This window comes from Rhinichthys klamathensis, unplaced genomic scaffold (genome assembly GCF_029890125.1).
Source record: "Rhinichthys klamathensis goyatoka isolate OS25496 unplaced genomic scaffold, OSU_Roscu_1.1 h1tg000281l_1, whole genome shotgun sequence".
In the NCBI taxonomy this organism is placed as follows: Eukaryota; Metazoa; Chordata; class Actinopteri; order Cypriniformes; family Leuciscidae; genus Rhinichthys; species Rhinichthys klamathensis.
The window spans coordinates 2249788-2275248 of record NW_026606800.1 but is presented as its reverse complement, the minus strand read 5'-3'; the positions used below and the strand labels follow the sequence as shown (position 1 = coordinate 2275248).

Genomic DNA, 25461 nt, shown 5'->3' with positions numbered 1-25461 from the left:
CATTCTCGTGTTACGCATCATGTTTGAGCTTCAGCAAGAACCAATGAGGTTCATTCTCGTGTTACACAGCACGTTTGAGCTTCAGGAAGAGATTTGTTCTTGCGTGTCAAGCAGGTTCAGTTGAGCTACTGTTTTTCTCGCTGATCAATGTTTAAATGTGAATAAAAGCCTAAATTCAATCTGTTTATCATATAAAGCGATCGTGTCTCTTCAGAAAATTTGGACTAAACTGCTCGATAGTTTTACGATCTCTTTATGAACTTTTTGAAGCGATAAAGTGGTAGTTGTGTAGCTATCATTGGAGGGATAGAAAGCTCTCAGATTAAATCAAAAAGATCTTCATTTGTGTTCCAAAGATGAACGAAAGTCTTACGGGTTTGGAACGTCATGAGGGTGAGTAATTAATGACAGAATTTTGATTTTCGGGTGATCTAACCCTTTAAGTTTGACATTCAAACTCCATTAGACATGACCATTAGTCATGCAGATTATTACTTAATCTATTTTGCTCAACAAATAAAGGAATAGATGGGAAAAAAAATCACCTATTATGCTCCACAGAAAACAGGTTTGGAACAACATGAGGGTTAATAAACACAAATGTTTCATTTTGGGTTGAACTACTCCTTTAAACTACAGAACCAGTGTAATTTGGATCATACTACAGTACTATTATGTTCACCAAGGCTGCATTTATTGAATCAAAAGTACAGTAAATACAATAATATTGTGATGAAATTATTACCACTTAAAATAATTTTTTAAGAGAAAACCTATTTTAATATATTTTAAAATGTAATTTATTCCTGATGGATGCCTGATGCTGGCAAAGCATTGGCCGCTTTTCCACAGTCGGCCCAAACTAAACCAAACTATTTCATTCCGTGCCAATCCGGCCCAGCAGCCGGTATAGATATGGTTTCATTTTCCACAGTGGGGCTGATAACTCTTTGGAAAGTAATACAAAGAGTTTACAGAGATATGAGATGTAAACAGAAACCACGTTATGGAGGATGATCAGATATTTCTATTATTAACTTGTGTTTAGTTTGCTCAAATTGCACAGCACACTTAGCCAGCTATAGAGAAACTAGTAGCCGGGCAACAGACAAGTGACCAATTCTGAGTGGCGACGTCACTACACGCATTCTATTCCGGACCAACAACGGTTTGTGCCGTGCCGGACCAAGCTCAAGTGGAAATATAACCGTAACCACTCTTTACCGTACTAAAAACCATTCAGCCGGACGGTGGAATAGCGAATAGTGTCACATGATCCTTCAGAAATCATTGTGATATGCTGATTTGGTGCTCAAGATTTTTTTTTTTTTTTTTTTATCAAAGCTAAGAAACAAATATATATTTCCACATACATACATGATTCTACATGATGACACATCTGATTTTAAGCTACCTGACTGGCCCACTAGCCTGGGACTCAAGTCATTAAGCTGTTGGTTATTAAGTTTCCCATGTTGTACGGATACTGGTACAGGAATAATTTGATGAAGTCAAAAGCAATTACAGGAACTGCACAAACCATTTCACAATATGGGGAACACAGCACCAGTTCCCATTACAGACCCTCAAGCCACAACAATTAACATTATAACAAGAAACTAAGTGAGCCAATTAGTGAGCCAATTACTTTGTTAATACATTATTCTGGTCTTAATTCGCCAATGTTATTGCGAAGAATTTTTTTTTTTTGCTCGTCTTCATGATTAGCTAACTCACAAATGTATGTAGCATCTAATCAATTACGTATCAGTGGATTAAATTAAGTCCCCTACATACATTTTTTTTCACTTAGAAATATGTCACATTACACAGTAAAAGTAACAGCAAAAAGATACATCACACTGAGATATTTTAAACCAGCCAATAAGGTAGAAAAGCAAAGCATTAACATCCTAAGAAAGAAGCTCTACAAAGCATATTTTAAATTGTATTATGAGAGCATTGTGCCACATTGTAATTTATGATTCATCTGAGCTTTGAGTAATATGGCACATATGGTTTGTAACTAAAAACAGCAGACTCATTTGATGAACAACGGTAAATAGAAACTGGTTAACTTGATTAGATGAAATAAGGATACATTTTGTCATCTAAACAGGGGGTTAAAAAAGTCTAGTCTGATTATTAGAAAAGCAGTTGTTGAGTCTTTTTCTTGGCTAATAAGACATACAATTTTAACTGCATTATTGACTGCATTAAAAAAACATCAAGCGTCAAGTCTGAAACTATGTTAACCGGAGTTTGCAGAGCAAAACCATTTAAATTATTTTTTTTAGGACCAGGAGAGATCCTTAAAAAGACTGTGTCCTAAATTCTCCCTCTAGGACAAATGCTCTCATCTAGGACATTTTAGAGCACAGAGTAATATTTCTCTATCGCAACATGCAAGCAACCCATAAAAACATTATTGTTGCTGATAAGATCTCAACATAGTTCCACTTTAAATGTATCAAAACAGCTTCAGTCGATATCTGATGCAGCCAAGGGGTTACAATGCAATCAGTCGGTTTTTACACCTTTTAAGGAACTAATCACAATATTCAGTAGTTCTGAATAAACATTTCCCAAATATACTCTAAAACCTCACAACTTTTTCTAATGCATTACGCATTAAAACCTTCCCGTGTCAACAAATCTGCTTCCTCTCTGACTCTGAATGGCTTTGCACATTACAAAAGACTCATTACTAATAGCCTTTTCCTCCTATCCTAAATTTAATCAGCCTAATTAAAATGAGTAATTAGCACTTACTATAGTTATGCGGTGCCTCTTGACTGAGTGGGAGCCCTTCATTCTAGCATTGGTGATCTGAATGGCATCAAAACTGACAATCGGTCTGTTTTTGTGATGCTGACAGCTCATTGATCGCCTGGCACAAACCGATGCTCAGAGGAGCATGAAAACATTTCCGACACTTGTCGTCAGAGGTCCGACGGGTGCAGATGATTTGAGTTCTCTCTCTCTCTCTCACTCTTTAACTCTCTGGGTACCAAAGAAGGGAATGGTCGTCACTCAAGGACTAACCAGTGGCGAGACTGCATAATAAAGGCAGGTAAGGTCTCCTTGCTTATATGCGTGTCCCCTTTTCTACCCAATGACGCACAAGAGCTCCAGCACAATAAACTTCATTTATACAGCGCTTTTTATAGACACTGTAACTCAAAGTGCTTTAAAAACAAGTGCTTGGCATTCAATTTCCAGGATTTTTTTTATATTATGGATGCAATTTAAACACTGCACTACCGAATGTTAATCAGACGTTTATGTGACATGTCAAGCAGTGATATATTTAATATAAAACTACTGAAGCAACATTTCTTGTATTCGTATCATGCATGCAATGTGTACAACCTCCTATTAATTGATTGCTAACATGGAATAGTTGTACTTCTATATTTACCACTTTACAAAGTATAACACAGGACTATACGTGAGCTGCAAGAAGTTACAGCTAAAGCAAAAACGTAAAGATGACCGGTCAGATCACCAGTGCACACTTATATATTCATATACATACTTCTTACAAATTTAAACCTGAGGAATAAGAAATTCTCTTTAAACTTAAAAAAAACATGCCCGTTTCATCCAGTGCATGTGACATGCTGTGTGGAACACAACAGTGTAGAAAAATGTTACATTGTGAAACTCTGTTATGCTGCATTGGAAATACTTTCAAATATCATCATGGTTGAAAATATTGCTACTCTGTAAAATTGTAGTAGTGGAAATACTGTTACACTGTATTGAAAAAACTTTTACACTGGAGCGGAAAAATAGTGTCATGTCACAGGAAAAACACTGTTACACTGTACCACTGCAGCAGAAAAATTGTTACAGAGGACAACTAAAATACAGTGTAACAATATCACTTCCACAACACTATCAACATGTAGCAGATTTTTTTTTTTACATTGTATCAGTGTAATGGAAATATGGTTACAAATACTGTTACAATTGTAGTGGAAATACTGTTACATTGTAGCAAAAATATTGTTACACTATCACAGTAGTTAAAACGGTTACACATAGGAGCAAAACAGTGTTTCACACTATAAGAAACACTAGTAAATTGTACAGATGTAGTGGTAATTTTTATCACTGTAGTGGAAAATACAGTGTAACCATATTACTCTAGCAGAAATACTGCCACACTGTATCAATATGCAGAAGAAAACAATGTTTCATTCTATCAGTGTAGTGGAAACACAATGTATTGGAAATATTGTTAAATATCATTATAACAGAAAACAACTGTTGACTGTAACTTTGCTAAATAGTGGAAATGTTACAATTGTAGTGGAAATGTTATACTGTATCACAGTAGTTAACAACATGTTTTACACAGGAGCAAAAAAAGTATTCCACATATTAAGAAACGCTGTTACATTGTACATCTAGTAGAAATATTGTATCACTGTAGTGGAAAATACAGTGTAAAAATATCACTCTAGCAGAAATACAGCCACACTGTATCAATATGCAGCAGAAAACAATGTCACATAATCTCAGTGTGTAGTGGAAACACTGTTATGATGTATTGAAAATATTGTTAAATGTCATTGGAGCAGAAAACAATTGTTACTCGGTTAAATTGTAGTGGAAATACTGTTACATTGTAGTAGAAATATTGTTACTGTATCAAGGTAATAAAAAAGTTTACAATGGAGTTGAAACATTGTTACACAGTACCGCTGTATTGAAAATATCGTTACAATATTAACGCTGATACATTGTAACAATATTTTCGCTACAGAGGTCTATTTTTGTGGAATAGTGTGTAACTATGAGTTAAAATTCCGCTACACTGTATCACTCAAGGGGAAACATTGTTAGTCTGGATCAGTGTGTCGGAAATATTGTTACAGGATGTCGCATGACATGAGGGTGACTTAGTTTTTTTGCGGAGTGAAGCTGCGCGTGAGAATCACACCGAGATGTTTGTTCTTAAACTGTGTCACGCCGACGGATCAGTCTAAGTTACTTGCCTATGGAGCGATGTAAAAACATGAGATATACATAACTTTACATAATGTCACAACTGTAGGAAACCCGATCACAGCCCTGTTGGTAGTTTCATCAACATATGTAGCGCTAGTATGCACGCTTTAAAGTTTAAAAGTGAATAGGAATTTGCAACCAATCAAATAAAGGCTGTGAAATACGAAGCAATCCCAGCGAACCTCAACAGAATTAATAGGGCTTTTCATACTCACGTTTTCAGTATCTCTCTCATTGACAGTAGGCAGTGGTGTTCTAGCTGACATTTTAATGTGTCTTTATCTCTTGCAGTCCAAGTCTGTCTGATCACAGCAACCTTCAGTTTGCAGGGTGGACAGCTGCCGGGCACCAGCTGATGAAGATCATGGATTCGATCGACATCAAGACCAAATCCCAGCACAAATAAAAGATCCAGATTAATGCAATGATTTATCCAGACGCATAACGGCACAACAGGTCACCGGTGACACAAAGGAGCAACTCTCCACAAAGATCTGGCAACCAACAGGTCATAACCAATTAGCTGCACTGTATTACTTTAGAAAACTTTTTAAAAAGTGCTTATTGTAAACTCAAGCACAAACAGTTCACAGGCCCCTCAGAAACTGCACACAGCGTTCAGACAAGGAAAAGGAGAGGGGGGCGTCCGCTTAAAACCGGTTCTGGGTCTTGATGTAAGCTTTCCGAATGCGCAGTCTCGTCCTTTGGCTCCAGACAATCTGCTCTAAATCAATCCAGGTTGATTAAATTCCTCCCACCCCGAAGTGTGGGTTTGCCAGTCCAGATAGAGCTCAGTCCAAGATGGCTGCGTGCTGGCTGATGGTGCCAAGCCAAACCCAGCGAGCGCAGCCGGAGGAAGTGAGGACAGAGGCGGCTGCACAAGCTCATTGGCCGGCGCGGAGCTGTTAGTTGTTGCTGGGGTGATTACTAAGGAGAAAAATGTACCTGTCGCACAAAACCCCGGCTAAATAACTCAGTGGTACCTCAATGGTACATGCTCAGATCCTTCATTCAGAGATTTGTGACCACGAGCATGTGGAAAACACATAGGCTACCACAGTTTAGAAAATGTCACAGAATGTTTTGCCAAGTTTTTGAACATGTGCCATAGTATATATAAGTATAATGTAAATATGTGGTAAATAAATATGAAAATAACTATAATAGTACTTTCGTGTGGTTTTTACATTATTTCCAATTATATTAACCCCTAAACTGTCATCCAGCTAGCAGGACGCTTGGCGCTCTTTTTATTTATCGCCTTTTTCATTACACATATTTTTGTAATCATCATGAATTAGACATCATTGGAAAGCTTACTCAAAATGTATCATGTGAAAACCGTTTTGAAATGGGACGTCTTGTTACCATGGAAATGGTAGGCCTACATTCAATTTTTTACCCCTAGTAGGCGGTGTCAGGTTTCATATTACAACATTTATTTGAACTACTTTTCAATCAAAAGCAAAACCTTTTCTAATCTTGACAAACCCCTTATCGTCGGAAAAGTATGAGTCTCAAGGTTCCATTCTGTGTGATAGAAGTGATATTTGGACAGAAATGTATCAATTTGTTACAGGAAAACGCATAGGCCTACACATTTTTTTTCAATGGAATGGGCGAAACCCGGTGTCTTTGGTACAGCGCCTAAACAAAATCTCACAGGAACTTCAATTTTTGTGATGTCAACTTCAAATTTTGAACACAACTTGGTTAGACATATATGGCTTTATATAGTAATTTAATAGTAGGCTACCTTTTTTCTTCTTTTGTAATATATATATATATATTTATTTAAAATAAAAATATTTAGTATGGTAATTGCATTTGATTTACAGTAAGTTTAAACTTCCATAAGTTTAATTGTTTTGAAGTGCTTCAGCAATAATCTGAGTGTCTTCTTTAAAACAAGACCAAATTTAGGTCTATATTAAAAGCATTCTTGAATTACAACCATTTGAGTTTGGATAGTGCATTTGTACTATCTATCTATCTATCTATCTATCTATCTATCTATCTATCTATCTATCTATCTATCTATCTATCTATCTATCTATCTATCTATCTATCTATCTATCTATCTATCTATCTATCTATCTATCTATCTGTCTGTCTGTCTGTCTGTCTGTCTGTCTGTCTTATGTGGTCATGAACTCATTATAACTAGATCAAAGTGTTTAGGTTTATCTTTTTTGACTGAGGTTTCTTTTGTACAAGGTTCAATCACTTTTAATGCTTTTTTTTTGCAGGCAGATGGTGCCTGCACACAAACACACAGAGACACATGACATCCCACAACGGCTATATTTCTGTGTTTTGTGTTTTCTGACATGAGAGAGGATGAGCCGCACCTTTACTGTGCACTTCCTGTGTGGCCACATCACTCGAATTACACAGAAACAAACTAAACCAAATATAGGCTAGACAGTAAACAGATTAGAATTCTCTCGCATGATCACAGAAAAGGTACCTGCGATTTTAAATAGACACCCACTCCCAGAGAACTGAATTTGCAACTCTCAAACACTCACACGGTATCCAATGTGTTACTACTTTCTTGGCGGATATTGATGGCATGCAGGATTTAAAGATATTATGAAGGTAATATGATGCCATAAATAATCGCATGAGCAGCCAGGTAAGATTTGTGAAAGTGTACATAAGTTTGCAAGCGTAGGCCTAATTAAAATTTGCATGAGCAAGAGAAGATTTGTAAAGGTGTAAATCGCCTTTCAAGGGTGAGAAAAACATATTTGCAGCATTTTACTGTTGTTCGTAAGTGTAATGCATGTATTGTGAAACTGCAGCTTCATGCTTAATTCACAATAAATATGATCTGTATTCTTCTGACTCCCATTTTTTCGCGCTTACACTTTTGGCACGTTTGTTTCGCACAAATACGTAAGTCATTGATGCCGTAAAATCAACCTTTGTGTAACAAATGTCTAAATGACTTCTTGTGTGCATGAGTCATAAAAGTTCTCGAAAAAACCCGATTTGTACAGTTGCGTCTTCTTTTAGCTGCGCTTACAGTTTTGACACGATTCTCTCACTCATTGAGTTTTGCAAGCGCGAAGAGGAGGGCGGGTCCACCTTCATCATGTAGCCAATCAAATGAGCTTCTCGCTTTGCTCTCCATTTACTCTTATCTGATTGGTTCAATAAACACGCCAGTCGCCAGAACACATCTTTATCTTCATTTGGCACAGCATCATTCTCGTTTCCGAAATAGTACATAAATAAATAAATCATGATTTTTTTAATAAGCTGGGCACCATTAGGCTGACTATATGAGTTAATACTGAATTTCGAGCTGGTGTTAACCTTATTGGATTGAAATTTTATATATTTTATCTGTTACACCACTGAGCTGATGTTAAACTTTACAATCAAAATATTCAATACCCATTCTTTAATAGCTGTGTAATAATACCATTTGGATGCAGTGTTTTTTCACATCATGTCTCTGTTCATGGTATTTAACACTAAATTTTGAAATATTGTCTTAGTCACACTGTCAATATTGATTCTGATTACTTTCGTGTGACTGATCAAGCTATTATTTGTAGCTCGTATGAATAACAAAATGCTTTCTCCGTGTCCAGATTTGACTGTAGCTAATGGAAAACTGATTCTTCAAATCAACATAAACTCAACTTTAACAAAAAGTAGTCTTTAATAATGTTTAATAATTTATTTATTTATGTAACATGTATGTGTGCATTAAAAGTTCAATTTCGGCAACAAGAACGATACTGTGCCAAATGAAGATCAAGATGTTTTCTGTTCTGGCGACTGGAGTGTTTATTGAACCAATCAGATAAGAGTAAATCGAGAGTAAAGCGAGCTCATTTGATTTGGCTACACGATGAAGGTGGACCCGCTCTCCTCTTCGCTTGCAAAACTCAATGAGTGAGAGAATCTGCCAAGCGCAGCAAAAAAAAAAGACGCAACTGTACAAATCGGGTTATTTCGGGAACTCTTTTGCCTCATGTACACAAGTCATTTAGACATTTGCAACAGTTAATTTTTTTACACAAAGGTTGATTTTACGCGATCAATCTGTTTTGCAGTTCGGAGTTTCTGACTCTGTTGTTTCGGTTGCAAATTGCTGTTCACAGGCTTGCAGTGCTTTTTGCCGTATTTGAGCGAAACAAACGTGCCAAAAGTGTAACGGAAAAATGGAAGTCAGAAGAATACAGATCATATTTATTTTGCGTAGCCTAAGCATGAAGCTGCAGTTTCACAATACATGCATTACACTTACGAATAACAGTAAAATGCTGCAAATATGTTTTTCTTACACTTGAAAGGCGATTTACACCTTTACAAATCGTCTCTTGCATGCTTGCAATCTTATGTACACTTTCACAAATCTTACCCTGCGCATGCGATTCTTTATGGCATCATATTACCTTCATAATAGTTCACCCAAAAATAAACATTTTGTCATCATTTGAACCCTCAAGTTGTTCCAAAGCCTGAATGAATATCTTTCTTCAGTTGAACACAAAATAAGATATTTTGAAGAATGTCAGTAACCAAACAGTTGATGTGCCCAATTGACTTCCATAGTTTTTTTTTTTTCATACTATGGATGGCATAGGGTACTACATCAACTATTTGGTTACCCATATTCTTCAAAATATATATTTTTTGTGTGTTCAGCAGAAGAAAGAAATTCATGCCGGGTTGGAACAACTTGAGGGCGAGTAAAGGATGACAGAATTGTCATTTTTGGGTGAACTATCCCTTTAATGGCCAAAAGACCCCCCTGCAAAAAGGTAATATGGATAGTAAATCATGAGGGTTCAGAGGTTTTGTCAGAATTTCCCTGTTGAAAATTTTTATTTTTTTTATTTTATTAAGGTATAAACAATGTCCAAACATACAAAATGAAAAATTTGAATGTAGGCTATTTAAAAATACTCAAATGATCCAAATGTCAAAGTATACATATAGAGTATACATTTAATAAAATTTGATTTTATAACTTAAAAAAGCCTCTTGAATATTATCCCAGCATCTTTAAAATGCAATTAACATCATTTTACCTGATGGATTGGTATAACAAACTGTTGTAGTGTTAGAGTTTTCTTTCTATTCCTGATCACTCACTGCCACCTAGTGATCATAATTGAGCATTTCCCTCTGAAGTTGTGTTTTATGACAATTGTTTTAATTGTATTTTTATGCAAAACAAATAATAATTAATCAAATAATAAATATATAGCTAAGCTGCTATGTGTAGTAAATCCTAATGTTTGGAGAGGCTTGTGGAAATGGTCGTTTCCAGACGTTCAAAGAATGTGTTGATGGCTTTTGGTTTTGTTGTTTAGCAAATAAATAAAATCAGGGAGAATGAAACACAATACACACGCAAACTGCGTTAAAACAGGTAAGACTGGCTTTGTCATGTACTTGAACCAAAAACAGAACATGGAGGATGAACGCATCTGTGTTTAAACATAAGCTTATTCCCTGGACTTCGCTCGGAAATGACTCATAACAGAGAATTACTTGTGTGATATTACGCTGATATCATGCCTGTTATGCGTGCTGAAGGTGAAGTTTAAAGCAAAACCTTAGAAAAAGAAAAGCAACCCTTGAGGTTCAGACATTCTTTTTGGTTTATTAAATGACATTTTTCTTTAATATCACACGACACTTTTAAAAAAAATCTGTACTGGATGATATTGCCAGTATGATTTGTGGGCTAAAGTATACACATTAATTAAATAAAAATGTAGCAAATAGGCTATGCAATTTTTCTCAAGAGAGTATGAATACCTAGCGGGGAGTCACTTATTTACTGCTCACATTTTATGACAGTCATCGAGCAAAGTTCATTTATAAGTGATCTGTCATCTTCCGCTGCAACAGGTGAGCGACTTTCCCATTTCTCCAGACGTCCTCGCACTTCTCAAAAGTTCTGGGCGAGCTTTAATCATGGCCACGAACCTTCAAGAAAACATATATGAACAAATCGACGAGAGGACCGAAAACATATACGAGAAGCCGTATGTTGACATTAAGAGTACTAACACAGAGCCGAAATATGAGAATCAAGGCGCGCGTGAGGAACCGATCTACAGCATGGTCAACCAACCCTCTCCAGACTACATGAACACGAGAGACTCAACTGAAGAAGAAGAAGCTCAGCTTTCACCCTCCAGTGAACGAGGAGAGCTGATCGAAAGCGAGCTGATGGTGGCGTCTCTGCAGAATGGAGACGGATACGGGTCCGGAAGGTCTTCATCTTTAGGGGGAATTGGAGACCCTTGTGATGACCAGCCCTCACTGGTCAACGAAGACCTGCTCATGGCGTACAGTCTCCCAGAAGACGAATCTCCAGAACCGGAGGAGGTGGTTGACTACAGCCTGAAGACTGTGGAGAACAGCGGCGTGCAGCAGGAGACCACTGAGGTTCCCGACCCGAACCAGCCTGGAATTGCGCTTTTCGTCAAGGTAAGGGCTGTTGTCGGTTTATTTGGGCTGTATTTATGACAAAGGCAAATAATATCCGGAACTTTATTTTTTTAATTTTTCTAAAGAAAGTATTAAAGTTGGCCTTACTACATTTCAGAGTCTAAAGGTCAGTTGGGTGTGGTTTGTGATAGTGATGTGGTTTGTCATATTTCTGCTTACCTTTGACCATTGAAGACAATGTGAAGACAAAATGAATGTCAAACATTTGTTCACTCAATCAGCAGATTTTATACTGAACCCCTGTTTCATCTAAATTGTTGTTATATCTTTTAATCTCTCAAACCTCATTTGGGAAACCCTCAAAAACAGTGACTTTACTGTAAAATAAGTAAGTGTTGGTTTAACTTAAAAAAATTAAGTAACCCTGGTTGCCTTAAACGTTTGAGTTCATTTAAATAAAAATAAAAAATTGAGTTAATACAATGGAGATTGGTTTAAACAGCAGAAACTCAAAATATGTTATCTGAACCACATCAATTATCTATGATGATTTAACAAAAGAAAAAATGTGATAACAAATCATGAAAATCATGAATTCATACTGCCTTATTATCTAAATGAAAAACAGTTTTAAACTTTAAAGGATGCAAAAGAAAATCAGGCTGACTGAAATGCTGTTAGAAGTGTAATGGATGTAAATATCTCTAGCAGTAGGTTAATGATTCGGTAGATCAAAATCAACGTTAAGCACAATGGCCTAAATTTTACAGAAAAGATTGGTATGATTCATTCAGGTACTATTTTCCTCTTGATCATTAACTTCAATGGAGCTTTCAAAAGTTTCTGTGCTTGCTCACAGCCTGTGTCAGTAGATAGAGATCCTGATTGCGTCGCCATTCATTTTCCTTTGGAAGGTTCACTGTGACAGGCAATATGAATAATCATTAACTTGGGATCCGTACAGTCACGATACCAGGATGAACTCCTGACCTGAGGAACACTTTACCGTGACATGGATTCCGAATGAGAATTATGGCATCAAGAAAAATGTTATTTTTACCGGTTCACAATTGAAAATAAGATACACTGATATGGATGCACCAATGAACATAGCGCGATAAAGGTGTTGTCCTTAAGAAACCCTTAGGAACAATTCAAATATTACATAACTATTTTATGGCCGTCATAAAAAACAAGGAATAAAGGAGTGTAAGTTGTTGTTGATTGACATAACATCAGACTGCTTTCGTAATAAAGCCTGAAAGAGAACATAACAGCATTTGTCAAGTAAATGTTGGCCTTGGTTATGAATTTAATATTGGCTGTGCTGTGACCTGCTGAAGGCAGATGATTATGACTGGAATTGACATTGCCACCTGTACTAAATCATAGAGATGTTGGTGGTTCATTAGATGTTATTAGATTCAATATTTACGTATTAAAAAGAATAATTTTACTTCTTACATTTACAGTATGTCTATATTTGTTTTAACTCCTGCTATTAAAAAGGATACAGTTATCACGATTGTATTGTTTCCTGAGTATCGCTGAAACCATTTTAAAGGCCTGTTCACACCAAGGACGATAACGATCACAATAACAATAAAGATATAGCTCTAAAAACCATTCTAAATATGAAAGATTAGCAGAGTTCGAGCATTTAAAGCGGCAGTCAACAAAACTGCAGCGAGCACTTATAATAAACAGAACAATAACATCCGTTGGTGTGGACGCTAATATAGTTATGGTTATAGTTATCGTTCTTGGTGTGAATGGGCCTTAACTCTAGCCTGGGAAAACCCAGACAACTTCCGGCAAATTTAGATTTTGCTCTGAAAGTGAGTCTGGCAAAGAGCTCATTCAAACCCATTTCCAATCCGTCGAAATCGAGGCACCAATCAGAAACGTTGGGGCGGGCTTTACACGATGACGACAGCGCTGGGATTTTGAAGCAGATTTTGTAGCCTACATTACAAAGATGGATGCCGCCGTCGAACATCACTCGTTCGAATCAGCTATCACGTCTGTTTTAAGCGATTTGAACGTTTCCTTTTTGTTAAAAACCGAGCAAAGAACAACACTCGGAGACGTTTCTCCGCCGCTCTGCATACGTCATCTCCTTCATCGCTCTGATTGGGTTTAGCTCTATCCGCGACGTCCGTTGGTGACGCCCCTCTGGAAATGATTTGTCTATGACGCTTTGCCAGACCATAACTCAGTTACAACTGAGAATGGTCTGGTTTTAACCAGGCTAACTTAACTCTGTTCATATAAAAAAACATGTGACATTAGTGGCCATTTTTTAAATGTGTAGCAGCAGCAATGTGATAATCAGATATAGATAAGCAGACTCTTCCACACAATTGCAACTTTGATTAAACAATGTTTATCAGGCGGTAAACAATTCCTGAAGTGTGACCTTGAACATTTAAGAAATATATTTTAAAACTCTTAGAGGACTTTGGCTCAGCCAAATGTGCACCATGCAGAAGTTAATTATTCACTGCAGTGATTACACTGAACCTGTTGGGAACTGAGCCATGAAAAAAGAGACTCATGTTGGAGCTTCATTCACTGACATTATTTAATTCATATTCCAACTCATCTAAGGTGAAAGGTGATCTTATAATGCACTCGGACACATCATCAGTGATGTAACCTGTGGTTAAAGGGCATTTGAATTACTAGTAAATGAAATCCATTTGCTTCTACTTCAAAACGTTTTTAGCAAAATATATTTTACTGGGAATTTACTGTATGTAAAGCCACTGTAGTCTTTCATGCGTCAGGTTTAATTTACAACAACACTGAAGCAAGCATTGTTAGTTGCTATGATTAGTCATTCATATATTTACAGTATATATATAGACAGTATATTTCAAAAAGGAGGAAAATCATCCACCGCTAACAACTGCATCCTACACTGACTGTAGCATGAATGTAGTAATTTCTTCCAAAATATATAATGGCGTTCGGGGAGTCAGAGAGGCGGGATTTTCATTTAACATGAAGCTTTGCCAGTAAATATGAAGATATGTTTCTAGCTTTGACTGATTTTAAATCATAATTTTGGCCCCCCCTGAAATGGGATATATGATTAAGTTTACCAGAGCTGTTGAATTAAATACGCTATAAAACCCTGCTCATTCATGGACGTGCAACACTGAAGTAGGAGCAGTTTATCCATCAATCAATTGCGCATGAAAGTTGCGTTCATTACTATAGTATTGTATATCTATACTGTATGTACTACCCCCCCACCTACCCCCCCCTACCCCCCCCCTCCTGACTATCTGACTCCCTAAACACCATTATATATTTTAAGAAACCAAATGAGTAATCTTCATTTCACAGGTTCATATCAGTCATGTCCGAAAACTTTGAACGCGAATTCATGGTATAAACCAAAGCCAGCTCATAAAATATTTAACAGGGAATCTTATGCTCCTGGGCTCCAGAAGATGATCAAATATAACCTGCCGTTGCCTGCCAGCGCACTGCCTGTGACTTGGACTGCATTAAAAATGCATGCGGCTCATTCCTCTACTCTTGAGTTTCTGGGCCATGAACATGTCATATAGGCCTAGTTATACAGAGACAAGATGGCGCACGAGTTTAGTGGCCGAGACTCTAAAAAGAAACTTATTTATAGGGCTAAATCTTTTTGATAAGAAATTCATGAATTGTCTGTGTTTACATGTAATATATGTGCACGGACGAATACTGAATCAGAAACGTGAATCTCCATGTTTCAAGGTCATCTCTCAACATCATAGTTACAGTTCTGGTTTATTCTCATCTGTCACTCAAGCTCATCAGAGTTATTTGTGTCAGGGGCGGGGCAAAGTAAAGCTCCACCCCCAACTAAAGCCTCTCACCTATTCCCTCTCTTTTACATCATCCCTGTTTGGGAGAGAGCTAGATTCACCTTTCATCTGGGCTCGAGGTGACATTACAGCACCTGGTGCCATTAGATGCCCATCAAGAGCAGAACAAACTGAATTTGAGTGAGCGTGGATGAACGTTGACATTTAACCCGAAATATTAGCAAAATACTGCTGGGAGGATGTAGGGGACAGATCAGAAGAGGTACTTGAGTCAAAGAAAGTGTCTACAATGGGAGACGGTCAAGAACCTGACATTGAGTTATTTGTCAAGGTAAGGAAAATATATCTAGCATTAGAGTATGCAGAAGTAAAGTTATGAAGCTCTCATGATGTCAGTGTAACTCAATAGTTGTTCTAGAGTAACATGTGCATATTTGACTAGGGTTGTAAGTAGAGTGATGTTTGAATGCCAGTAGTTCTCGCACATTGGTTTATAGATTATCGGTTGCTTATAAAGGTGGTGTTAAAAGAATATACCCTCAATAATTCGCATTCTGATGTTTTTGGTAGAGATGCACTGATATAAAAAATTTGACCTGTACCAATAAGCTAATAAGTGGCTAATAAATGATACTGTTTTGTCTAAATAAACCATTTTATACTAATTAAAAATAAAACACTGAAAACTAAAATCTGCTTTTAAATGCTAAAAGTGACACAACATATATAATGTACAGTAAGAAAAATGGATTTGCTATATATTTCATTTAACAGTCTTATTAAATTCATTATCATTATTAGTGTTTTAAAGATTCAAGATACATTGATGAAGGAAATAAGCATGAATTAAATATCCAAAATTGGTCAAGACTTATTTAATATTGACTGATACCAATAGATTATAAAAATATAAAACTATTATTAAATATAATAATATTGTCCAATAACCAATATGATACCGATATATCGTGGACACCTAGTTTTTGTGATTGTGGGCCTAACACAAAATAAAGGTATACATACCATTATTAGAATACAATTTGTTTTCATTGCACACAAATACAAAATAAATACAGTTTTTAAAAGTGATGTCCATCATTGCACATAATGCAACAAGCTTATTAGATCTGAACATAATGGGGAAAATAATCAAAAGATAATACGTTTTGTTTCATAGATAGCCTCTGCAAAGTCACTTATGAGAGAGCAAACATATGACAAACACTGACAAAGCATTACACGCTTCAGTTATGATGAAAGTCAAATGATTAAATTGGAGAATGCATCTCATGTGCCAATGGCAGTCATACTGAAGCAACTTAAATCATTGAAAAAATAAAATGTTCGAAACAAACAAATCCTTTTACACGCACTAATCCTTTGCATTTAACAGCATAAATACTGAACACAAGGCATTGTCAGTCAGTCAGTCACACCCCGTTCTGTTTACAGCCCTGAACTGCTGCCCAACAGAGCAACCGGTCCTATAGCAAACCGGCCTATTGTTCCGCACTTTCCAGATCGTAGCCGCTCATTGTCCTGCTTCCAGTCGTCTCTCTGTTCTGAATTTGCCAGAATGGACAGATGAGTGGAACTGGAAGTGTCCTGACCTTTCAAATACCATCTGCCTCATTTATCTGACTTTGTTATGCAATGCATTGTCTCTCATGATTTCTCTCGAACCTGGTAATGAAAACAAACTCTGTTAATTTAGAAAAGATGCAACAGAAGTATTTTCACTAGTGGTGTCCGTGTACCTATTATATATTTGACAGCACGCTCCTCATGTTCTTCTCACTGCCAGGACCGCGGTTAATGAATGCAGTGTGCATAATTCATATTGTGCTGGGTATTGTGTCACAGTGTAAGCTATAGCTGGTCTCGTACTAGTGTTGCCGCTGTTTTGGGACACCTGATCTCCTCGACTGCAGAGACGTACACTCACCGGCCACTTTATTAGGTACCCCATGCTAGTAACGGGTTGGACCCCCTTTTGCCTTCAGAACTGCCTCAATTCTTCGTGGCATAGATTCAACAAGGTGCTGGAAGCATTCCTCAGGGAGTTTGGTCCATATTGACATGATGGCATCACACAGTTGCCGCAGATTTGTCGGCTGCACATCCATGATGCGAATCTCCCGTTCCACCACATCCCAAAGATGCTCTATTGGGTTGAGATCTGGTGACTGTGGAGGCCATTTTAGTACAGTGAACTCATTGTCATGTTCAAGAAACCAATTTGAAATGATTAGAGCTTTGTGACATGGTGGAAGTAGCCATCAGAGGATGGGTACATGGTGGCCATAAAGGGATGGACATGGTCAGAAACAATGCTCAGGTAGGCCGTGGCATTTAAACGATGCCCAATTGGCACTAAGGGGCCTAAAGTGTGCCAGGAAAACATCCCCCACACCATTACACCACCACCACCAGCCTGCACAGTGGTAACAAGGCATGATGGTTCCATGTTCTCATTCTGTTTACGCCAAATTCTGACTCTAACATCTGAATGTCTCAACAGAAATCGAGACTCATCAGACCAGGCAACATTTTTCCAGTCTTCAACTGTTCAATTTTGGTGAGCTCTTGCAAATTGTAGCCTCTTTTTCCTATTTGTAGTGGAGATGAGTGGTACCCGGTGGAGTCTTCTGCTGTTGTAGCCCATCCGCCTCAAGGTTGTGCGTGTTGTGGCTTCACAAATGCTTTGCTGCATACCTCGGTTGTAACGAGTGGTTATTTCAGTCACTGTTGCCCTTCTATCAGCTCGAACCAGTCTGGCCATTCTCCTCTGACCTCTGGCATCAACAAGGCATTTCCGCCCACAGAACTGCCGCTCACTGGATGTTTTTTCTTTTTCGGACCATTCTCTGTAAACCCTAGAGATGGTTGTGCGTGAAAATCCCAGTAGATTAGCAGTTTCTGAAATACTCAGACCAGCCCTTCTGGCACCAACAATCATGCCACGTTCAAAGTCACTCAAATCACCTTTCTTCCCCATACTGATGCTCGGTTTGAACTGCAGGAGATTGTCTTGACCATGTCTACATGCCTAAATGCACTGAGTTGCCGCCATGTGATTGGCTGCTCAGAAATTAAGTGTTAACGAGCAGTTGGACAGGTGTACCTAATAAAGTGGCCGGTGAGTGTACAGTAGCAGTGTGAAAACATTTTTCAATGCACTGTCAGGCATAGTAAAAACCAGGGTCATTTATACACTTCATTATGAGGAAATATAGCGTAAATCACTGAATAAGGTAAATTAGTGTAACTAATTTGATATTGATTTTAAAATGAGCATAAGCACAATTGCTCCTGGTGCATGCCCCAATTTCGTGGCGTCCAGACTGCGACCTCTGTGAGGTCAATGGCGGCAATCTAAGGTGTTAAACTAAAGTACAATATTAACTTAATTACTTTTTTTTATCTCCCTGACCTGTAACTGAATGAATCAGGTTGAATTATTTATCCTTAATAATTTCATGGTTTTAGCAAAATCCCACCAAACCACAAGTATCTGTACCATTTTACAAAATAATATCACAAAACACTGAGTTCTTGAGCGGAATAATAATAATAAGAAAGAACTATTAAGAAAGAAAATAACAATAATAAAGAAATAATAAAGAACACAGCTCACCTGCAATACATTGCACTTATTGGAAATGTCAGTGTCTTCAGAGATTTAGGCATTCATACTGTATATTAACATGTATTAAGCGATTTATGAGAATGAAATATATATTTCTGAGAAACGCTGTTGAAAGTGGATCGGACTGAGCACCACAACACACTTGTAGCCAATCAGCAGTAGGGGGCGTGTCCACTCATGATGGGGGAGGAGAGAGAGAGAGTGAGCAAGAGGGAGATTTGAAGAAAGAGGATAAGAGACATTACAAAAGAGAAAAGCTCAGAGGAATATCACTGGCAAAAGAAGGGTTATGATCAGGCAAGTGCTTTAGGACCGAGTTAATATTAGAAAGGCTTTCCCGAACTGGAGAGAGCCTAAGCGGGAAGGCCTGAAAACGGCCGCTGAGGTTGCGTTGTTTCTGCTCCACATGCGAGTAACATTGGTTTTGATATAATTCACATAACCAAATATATGCTGTTGTAGTAATGTTAGCTATAGTAACAGGACAGTTTTGAGTGTCATTGTTTGTCTGGAGCTGCTGCGGTGCTGCGGGCGATTAAAAACCAACTCTTGCTTGTATATAATATAATAATAATAATTCGTTACATTAATAAAGAGCTTTTCTAGGTACTCAAAGCGCTTTTACATATGGGGGAAACTCATCAATATACTCTTGTGTACCTTCTTCATTTTTTGTTCTTCATAGTATTTTTTTTTCATCATCTAAGTATTATTTTGCCTCACTTCAGACATCCATCCATTAAAGAGATAGTTCACTTTGAAATTAATTTTTGGTGTGTTTTAGCTTACCTCAAGGGCATCCAAGATGTAGGTGTCTTTGTTTCCGCAGTAGTTTCAATTTTGATATTTTTAGGTCAAACCGTTCTTGTCTGTCAGTCATATAAAGCAGGTCTATGGTCACCACCTCGGTCTGCGCAAGCGCCGGAAGTGATCTCTCGCGCGTGTACGTCACTCATTGTTTACACAGAACAGAGATTGTAAGTAAGACGGCTAATTAAAATTTTACGACGGTTTAAACATCCCGGATAAGAGCAAATTAGTACCATTTTAATTAGCCGTCTTACCTACAATCTCTGTTCTGTGTAAACAATGAGTGACGTACACGCGCGAGAGATCACTTCCGGCGCTTGCGCAGACCGAAGCGCCCGCGCCCTCAGATCACTTGGACGTGGCTGTGTTTACAAGAGGTAAAAACGATATAAATACTGTTCGTTTTCTCACACAAACCGCTCGTTTCGTGTCTTCGGCCATCAATGTGTACTTACATTTACGAGTCATTAAATCATGTTTAATTTGGACTTTTCTGTGCATGCTCTTTGAGGAAGTGACCATAGACCTGCATTATATGACTGACAGACAAGAACGGTTTGACCTAAAAATATCAAAATTAAAACTACTGCGGAAACAAAGACACCTACATCTTGGATGCCCTTGAGGTAAGCTAAAACATACAAAAAAATAATTTCAAAGTGAACTATCCCTTTAAGACACCCAATCTTGCATTGCATGTCTGTGCGTTTTGGGGGCGGCGCAATGAAGGGAGGGGTGTGTGTTTGTTTGGGTTGATTTCAAATATCAAGTGTTTTTAAGAAATCGTTTACCGCTTGTTAACACTACTTTAAAGCCTTCATGTATAATGCATTATATAGGTATTCAAAATGTACGTTATAATGCATTATAATGTCACTTGTCACTCCACATGTCACTTTCATTCTATATTTTCATAAATAATTGTAACCAAAATTAAAAATGTATTATAATATTTGAAAAACCAATTTGAAATTGGTTGTTTGTCATGTGTTTTAATACATTATACTTTCTAAAGGTGTGTTTAATTATAATTATAATAATAAGTATTATAATGTATTGTAACTGTGGTTACAATTATTCATGAGAGCATGCAATGCATTATAAGGTGCATTACAAGGCATTATAAATATTTTATAGTGCATTATATGTAAAGTGTTACCCATAGGGTTTATCTGACAACATTTAGCGATTATTTTACTTGAAAATGTCCTTGTAGTTTGACTTCAGGGTAACGTCCATCAAATCATTAAAGCAGCAGCAGGGGGCGCTATGACACTTTATCATTCTCAGTCCAGTCTCTTCCCTCTCGAACATGAGGACTGGTCTCAGACATGTTAAGATAAATGAAGACTTACTGATTCCTGGAGGTGATGTATATGTAAAGATGTGTCTTTGTGTTTGCAGGCTGGTTGTGATGGCGAGAGCATCGGAAACTGTCCGTTCTCCCAACGCCTCTTCATGATCCTCTGGCTCAAAGGTGTAGTCTTCAACGTCACCACCGTCGACCTCAAGAGGTGAGGACTTTATCCGTCTGATATATCTAATGACAAGAAATCTACATTATTATATTAAATAAATGTCAGTAACAAATGCCACGTGTTGACATTTCTATTGGATATTAAATCTAAAAAAAAAAGTTATTACAGTATTTGCAGTCAGTTTTAGATTATTAAACATTGGTTTGAGCTTTGACAGGAAAACTGGATTATTATATTTGAGAAATATAAGTCAAATATAGTTCAGAATTTTATTCATTGCCAATACGAAAATGAAAAAGAATCGACCTACATTTTTTTCTGCAATGCAAGAGCTGGTTGAGTAATGACATTAAGAAATTAATAAAATATATAATTTTTGTTGTTGTTCAGGAAACCAGCTGATTTGCACAATTTGGCTCCAGGCACTCACCCTCCTTTCCTGACCTATAACGGTGAGCTGAAGACAGACATTAACAAGATCGAGGAGTTCCTGGAGGAGGTTTTGGCACCACCGAAGTAAGCTCACTTTTACAAATACACTATAGAAACTCTAAACCTGTGGTTCTTCTCAACTGGTTTTGCTTCAGGACCCAGATTTTGCATTGGACATCAATCACAGTCAAACAAAGCACCAAAATTGTATACTAAAGTAAACAAACATCAAACATTCAAATCTATTTATATGACTAAGAATGGCATAGCTAGCATCACAGGCACAGCATCACTTAATGGGACAAGTTATCATTATTTTTATATTATTTATTTTATTTATCATTTTTTTTCATGGCCTATGACCCATTTTTAGGTCACAACCCACCAGTTAAGAACCGCAGCTCTAGACTTCCAAGAATATTTTTTTTCCCCCTTTGCAATGTATATTGTATTAAACATCACATTAAACCACTGTGAACTAGAACTGTAAAGAATACTGACACATGTTTTTCTATGTACCTTTCCTTGTGTCCAAGGTACCCCAAACTTGCAGCCAGGCACAGGGAGTCAAACACAGCTGGGAATAACATATTTGCAAAGTTCTCAGCTTTCATTAAAAACACAAAGCCAGATGCGAATGAAGGTATGCATGTCAAACTGGATCAAACTGATTGAATGAATGAATGGATATATTGTGTTTTGGTCAGTACACTGAAACAGGGAAAAGTTAAATTCGGTTAACTCTATATGGAATCAATAGTGCTGTAAACATCCTACGTATTTTAGCATTACATTATGAATAGTGTTCACTTTTTAGAGTGGCTACGTTTTCAGTAGGAATGTGCCAAAATAGACATTTTGGCTGAAATTATAACTATTTTTTGTTGTGGTTGATAGACGATAACCAATGATGACTGATATAAATATTTGGAGTTTTGCCAGTATTTAAACGACGTACATATGGAACCTGGCAGCCAAAGAAAATATTTTTTAAATAATAATAATAAAACATTAATAATATTAAATATAAGAGTATTATATTTATATTCACATATTATATTCACACTACCGTTCAAATGTTAGGGGTCAGTACATTTTTTTTTAAAAGAAAATAATACTTCTATTCAGCAAGATGAATTAAATAGATCAAAAGTGAGGCATTTATAAGGTTACAAAAGATTTCTATTTCAAATAAATGCTGAACTTTCTAATCATCAAAGAATCCTGAATGGTTTCCACAAAAATATTAAGCATAACTGTTTTCTATATTGATAATAATATGAAATGAAATAAATTACATTTTAAAATATATTAAAATAGAAAGCACTTATTTTAAATTGTAACGATTTTTCACATTATTGCAGGTTTTACTGTATTTTTGATCAATTAATGGAGCCTTGGTGAGCATAAAATAATTATTTTTCAAAAACATAAAAAAGGATTATTGGATTATTTACCCAGACTTTTGAACGGTAGTGTATGTAATATTAAACATCATATTTGGTATTAATATTATATTATTGAAAAAAAGTGCTTCCAATATCAAACTAATCAGAATATCACCAATATATATTAAAAAAAAGATTATATTGACATATGATCACCCATATATGCATATATATATTGTGTGAAAATAAATCATTAAAGTGGTTTGTTTAAAAATCTCAAAAGTAAGATGGCAAGGTGGGCCTGTTACTCCACACACAGGGTGAAACCAGCATGGGGCAAAATTGAAATGTGTTTAATATGTGAGCAGGGGCGCCTTTTACCCCAAATACCATACTTTTACATATTCCTCCATCATTGATAAACTTAAATACCATAATTACCGTTACTTTAATTACCTTGGCTTGAACAAAACTCAAAATCATTAACAAGACCTTTGTCTCAAAATATGGTCAATACCGGTAATTGTATCGGTTCTCATTTGCTACATAAATCTACAAGATTATAAAAAACATTAAATATCTGATCAAATTAGCTAAGAATCAACTTTGCGTTGGTGTCGGTGATCGCGTCATGGATCAGCCAAATTTGAGATTTCAGCTGAGCTGAATTTTTGTGCCATAAAAGAGAATACGCCTTTTACCGCGATGTGCCTTTAGTCCCGTTACCCTATGTTTGGCAACTGATTCGACCATTCACAATCAAATACCGTGCAAAAACATACTGGTTATTATGTGCTGTTTTGTTAGCTCTGGAGAAGGGTTTGACAAAGGCACTCAAGAAGCTGGACGACTACCTGAACAGTCCCTTGCCTGATGAGGTAGATGCCGACAGCATGGAGGAGGAGAAGGCCTCCAACCGCAAGTTCCTGGATGGGAACGATCTGACTCTGGCAGACTGCAACCTGCTGCCAAAGCTCCACATAGTGAAGGTGAGCCGAGCCGCTGAAGGGGACTTGACACTAGCAGTTGGCCTGCAGTTTTTGGGGGGTTACCCAAGGCGGTCTGCAATACCCGGAGAGAGCTATCCGTTAGCATTCTCATTCATCTCAATGGCAGTTTTGGGGGAAAGTTGGACTCATGGAGAAGATGCTGTTTGCTGCCATATGGTGTAGTTATGGTTTATACCAGCAGGGGGCCATGCTACCAGCAAAACCATGAGCAAAACCCATAAAGGAATAATGGGAATAGTTCGCTTTAAAATGAAAATCCTGTCATATTTACTCACCCTCATGTTGTTCCAAACCTGTGTGAGTTTCTTTCTTCTGCTGAACACAAAGGAAGATATTGTTTTTCAGTTAATGAAGGATAAAAACATTGACAGCCAATCAGAAACCACCTGACTTTAACAAGCTCGAGCATTTAAAGCGGCAGACGACAAAACTGCAGCGCGTGCTTAGAATAAACAGAACGATATTGTCCGCTGTTGTGGACTCTATTATAGCAAAGTCCTTCTCTGATTATAGTTATCGTTCTTAGTGTGAACAGGCCTCTCAGCGACAGCAGTGCATAAACAAGACAAATGAAAAGCAGGTTACATTTCTTTTTAAATGGAATTATTTTCATTCATGTTTTTCCATCCATTTTTGTCTGCAGGTGGTTGCCAAGAAATATCGTAACTATGACATTCCCAGCGATTTGACAGGAGTGTGGCGTTATCTGAACAGTGCGTATGCACAAGAAGAGTTCATCAACACGCGAGCCGCAGACAGCGAGATCGAGTTGGCATATCAGGACGTGGCTAAGAGGCTAGCCAAGTAAACTGATGAATAAATTCGACACAACCAGACCTGGGGATGTTTTCTTGAGGAAGAGTTGATGTTTTCCATGTAATTCGAAACTATTGATCCCCAACTACAAGTTAGTAGTTTTTCATCCAGGGCTCTGGTAATCAATCATCCTTTGTTCTCTGATATACAGTAATTATGAACACCTCATTTGCCTGAGTTCAGTGACTCAAATGTGAATCCAAAATATCCTCCGATACTTACAAGCTCTCACTGATCTGTTGCTCATATAAACATCATCCTAAGCAACTTTGCTGTTGTCTCTATTTAAAGAGACTGGATATTACTGTTTTTCTGTTGTTCTCTCTCTCAGCATAGACAACAGTTCTTCCTATTGTTTAATTCTGTGTATCATATCATGCACTGATTCTTGAGATATGGGACAAAACATGTTCCACTGCATCAGAATGAATCAAAAGATGATCCCTGGAATATTTAATAGAACACATCATCATACCCTCAGCCCCAAACATAATCATTCATGTAGATTTAAACTTGAAGAAAAATCAGAAATACAAATATGTAATCCAAAATAGTTTTGATAGATACACTGCCGTTCAAAATCTTGAGGTTGGTAAGATTTTT

The 25461-nt window shown here is 37.1% G+C and overlaps 2 protein-coding genes across 17 annotated transcripts in view; one reads left to right on the top strand and one right to left on the bottom strand.

Annotated features, from left to right (window-relative positions):
* Positions 1-5897, bottom strand: part of mark3b (MAP/microtubule affinity-regulating kinase 3b) — a 76137-nt gene extending 70240 nt beyond the window's left edge. For 3 of the 15 annotated variants that reach the window (XR_008809308.1, XM_056269109.1, XM_056269110.1), the window contains exon 1: positions 2773-2905. Coding sequence is in view for 13 of the 15 variants with exons in the window: in XM_056269109.1 (XP_056125084.1) it covers positions 2773-2883 (111 nt within the window). In the remaining 2 variants the exon portion in view is untranslated. Of the gene's footprint in view, positions 1-2772; positions 2907-5234 lie in introns of those variants that run through there. The other 12 variants (XM_056269105.1, XM_056269106.1, XR_008809307.1 and 9 more) reach the window with 11 other exon arrangements.
* Positions 5898-10859: 4962 nt separating this feature from the next.
* clic5b (chloride intracellular channel 5b) lies at positions 10860-25071 on the top strand. 2 transcript variants are annotated; one of them, XM_056269297.1, is made up of 6 exons: positions 10860-11487; positions 21139-21248; positions 21603-21728; positions 22181-22287; positions 23840-24021; positions 24686-25071. In XM_056269297.1, exons 1-6 carry the CDS (start codon positions 10969-10971, stop codon positions 24848-24850), a joined length of 1209 nt encoding a protein of 402 aa, XP_056125272.1. In that variant the 5' UTR covers positions 10860-10968; the 3' UTR covers positions 24851-25071. The 2 variants fall into 2 exon arrangements, with proteins under 2 accessions (XP_056125272.1, XP_056125273.1); XM_056269298.1 differs by lacking the exon at positions 10860-11487 and adding an exon at positions 15458-15606.
* The last annotated feature ends 390 nt before the right edge of the window (positions 25072-25461 follow it).

What these genes read in the sequence shown, in the direction of transcription:
- clic5b (XM_056269297.1), top strand. Translation starts at nt 10,969, where the DNA reads ATGGCCACGAACCTTCAAGAAAACATATATGAACAAATCGACGAGAGG. An exon ending in ACCACCGTCGACCTCAAGAG is followed by an intron (nt 21,249 to 21,602) that starts GTGAGGACTTTA and finishes GTTGTTGTTCAG; the next exon opens with GAAACCAGCTGATTTGCACA. An exon ending in AAAGCCAGATGCGAATGAAG is followed by an intron (nt 22,288 to 23,839) that starts GTATGCATGTCA and finishes CTGTTTTGTTAG; the next exon opens with CTCTGGAGAAGGGTTTGACA.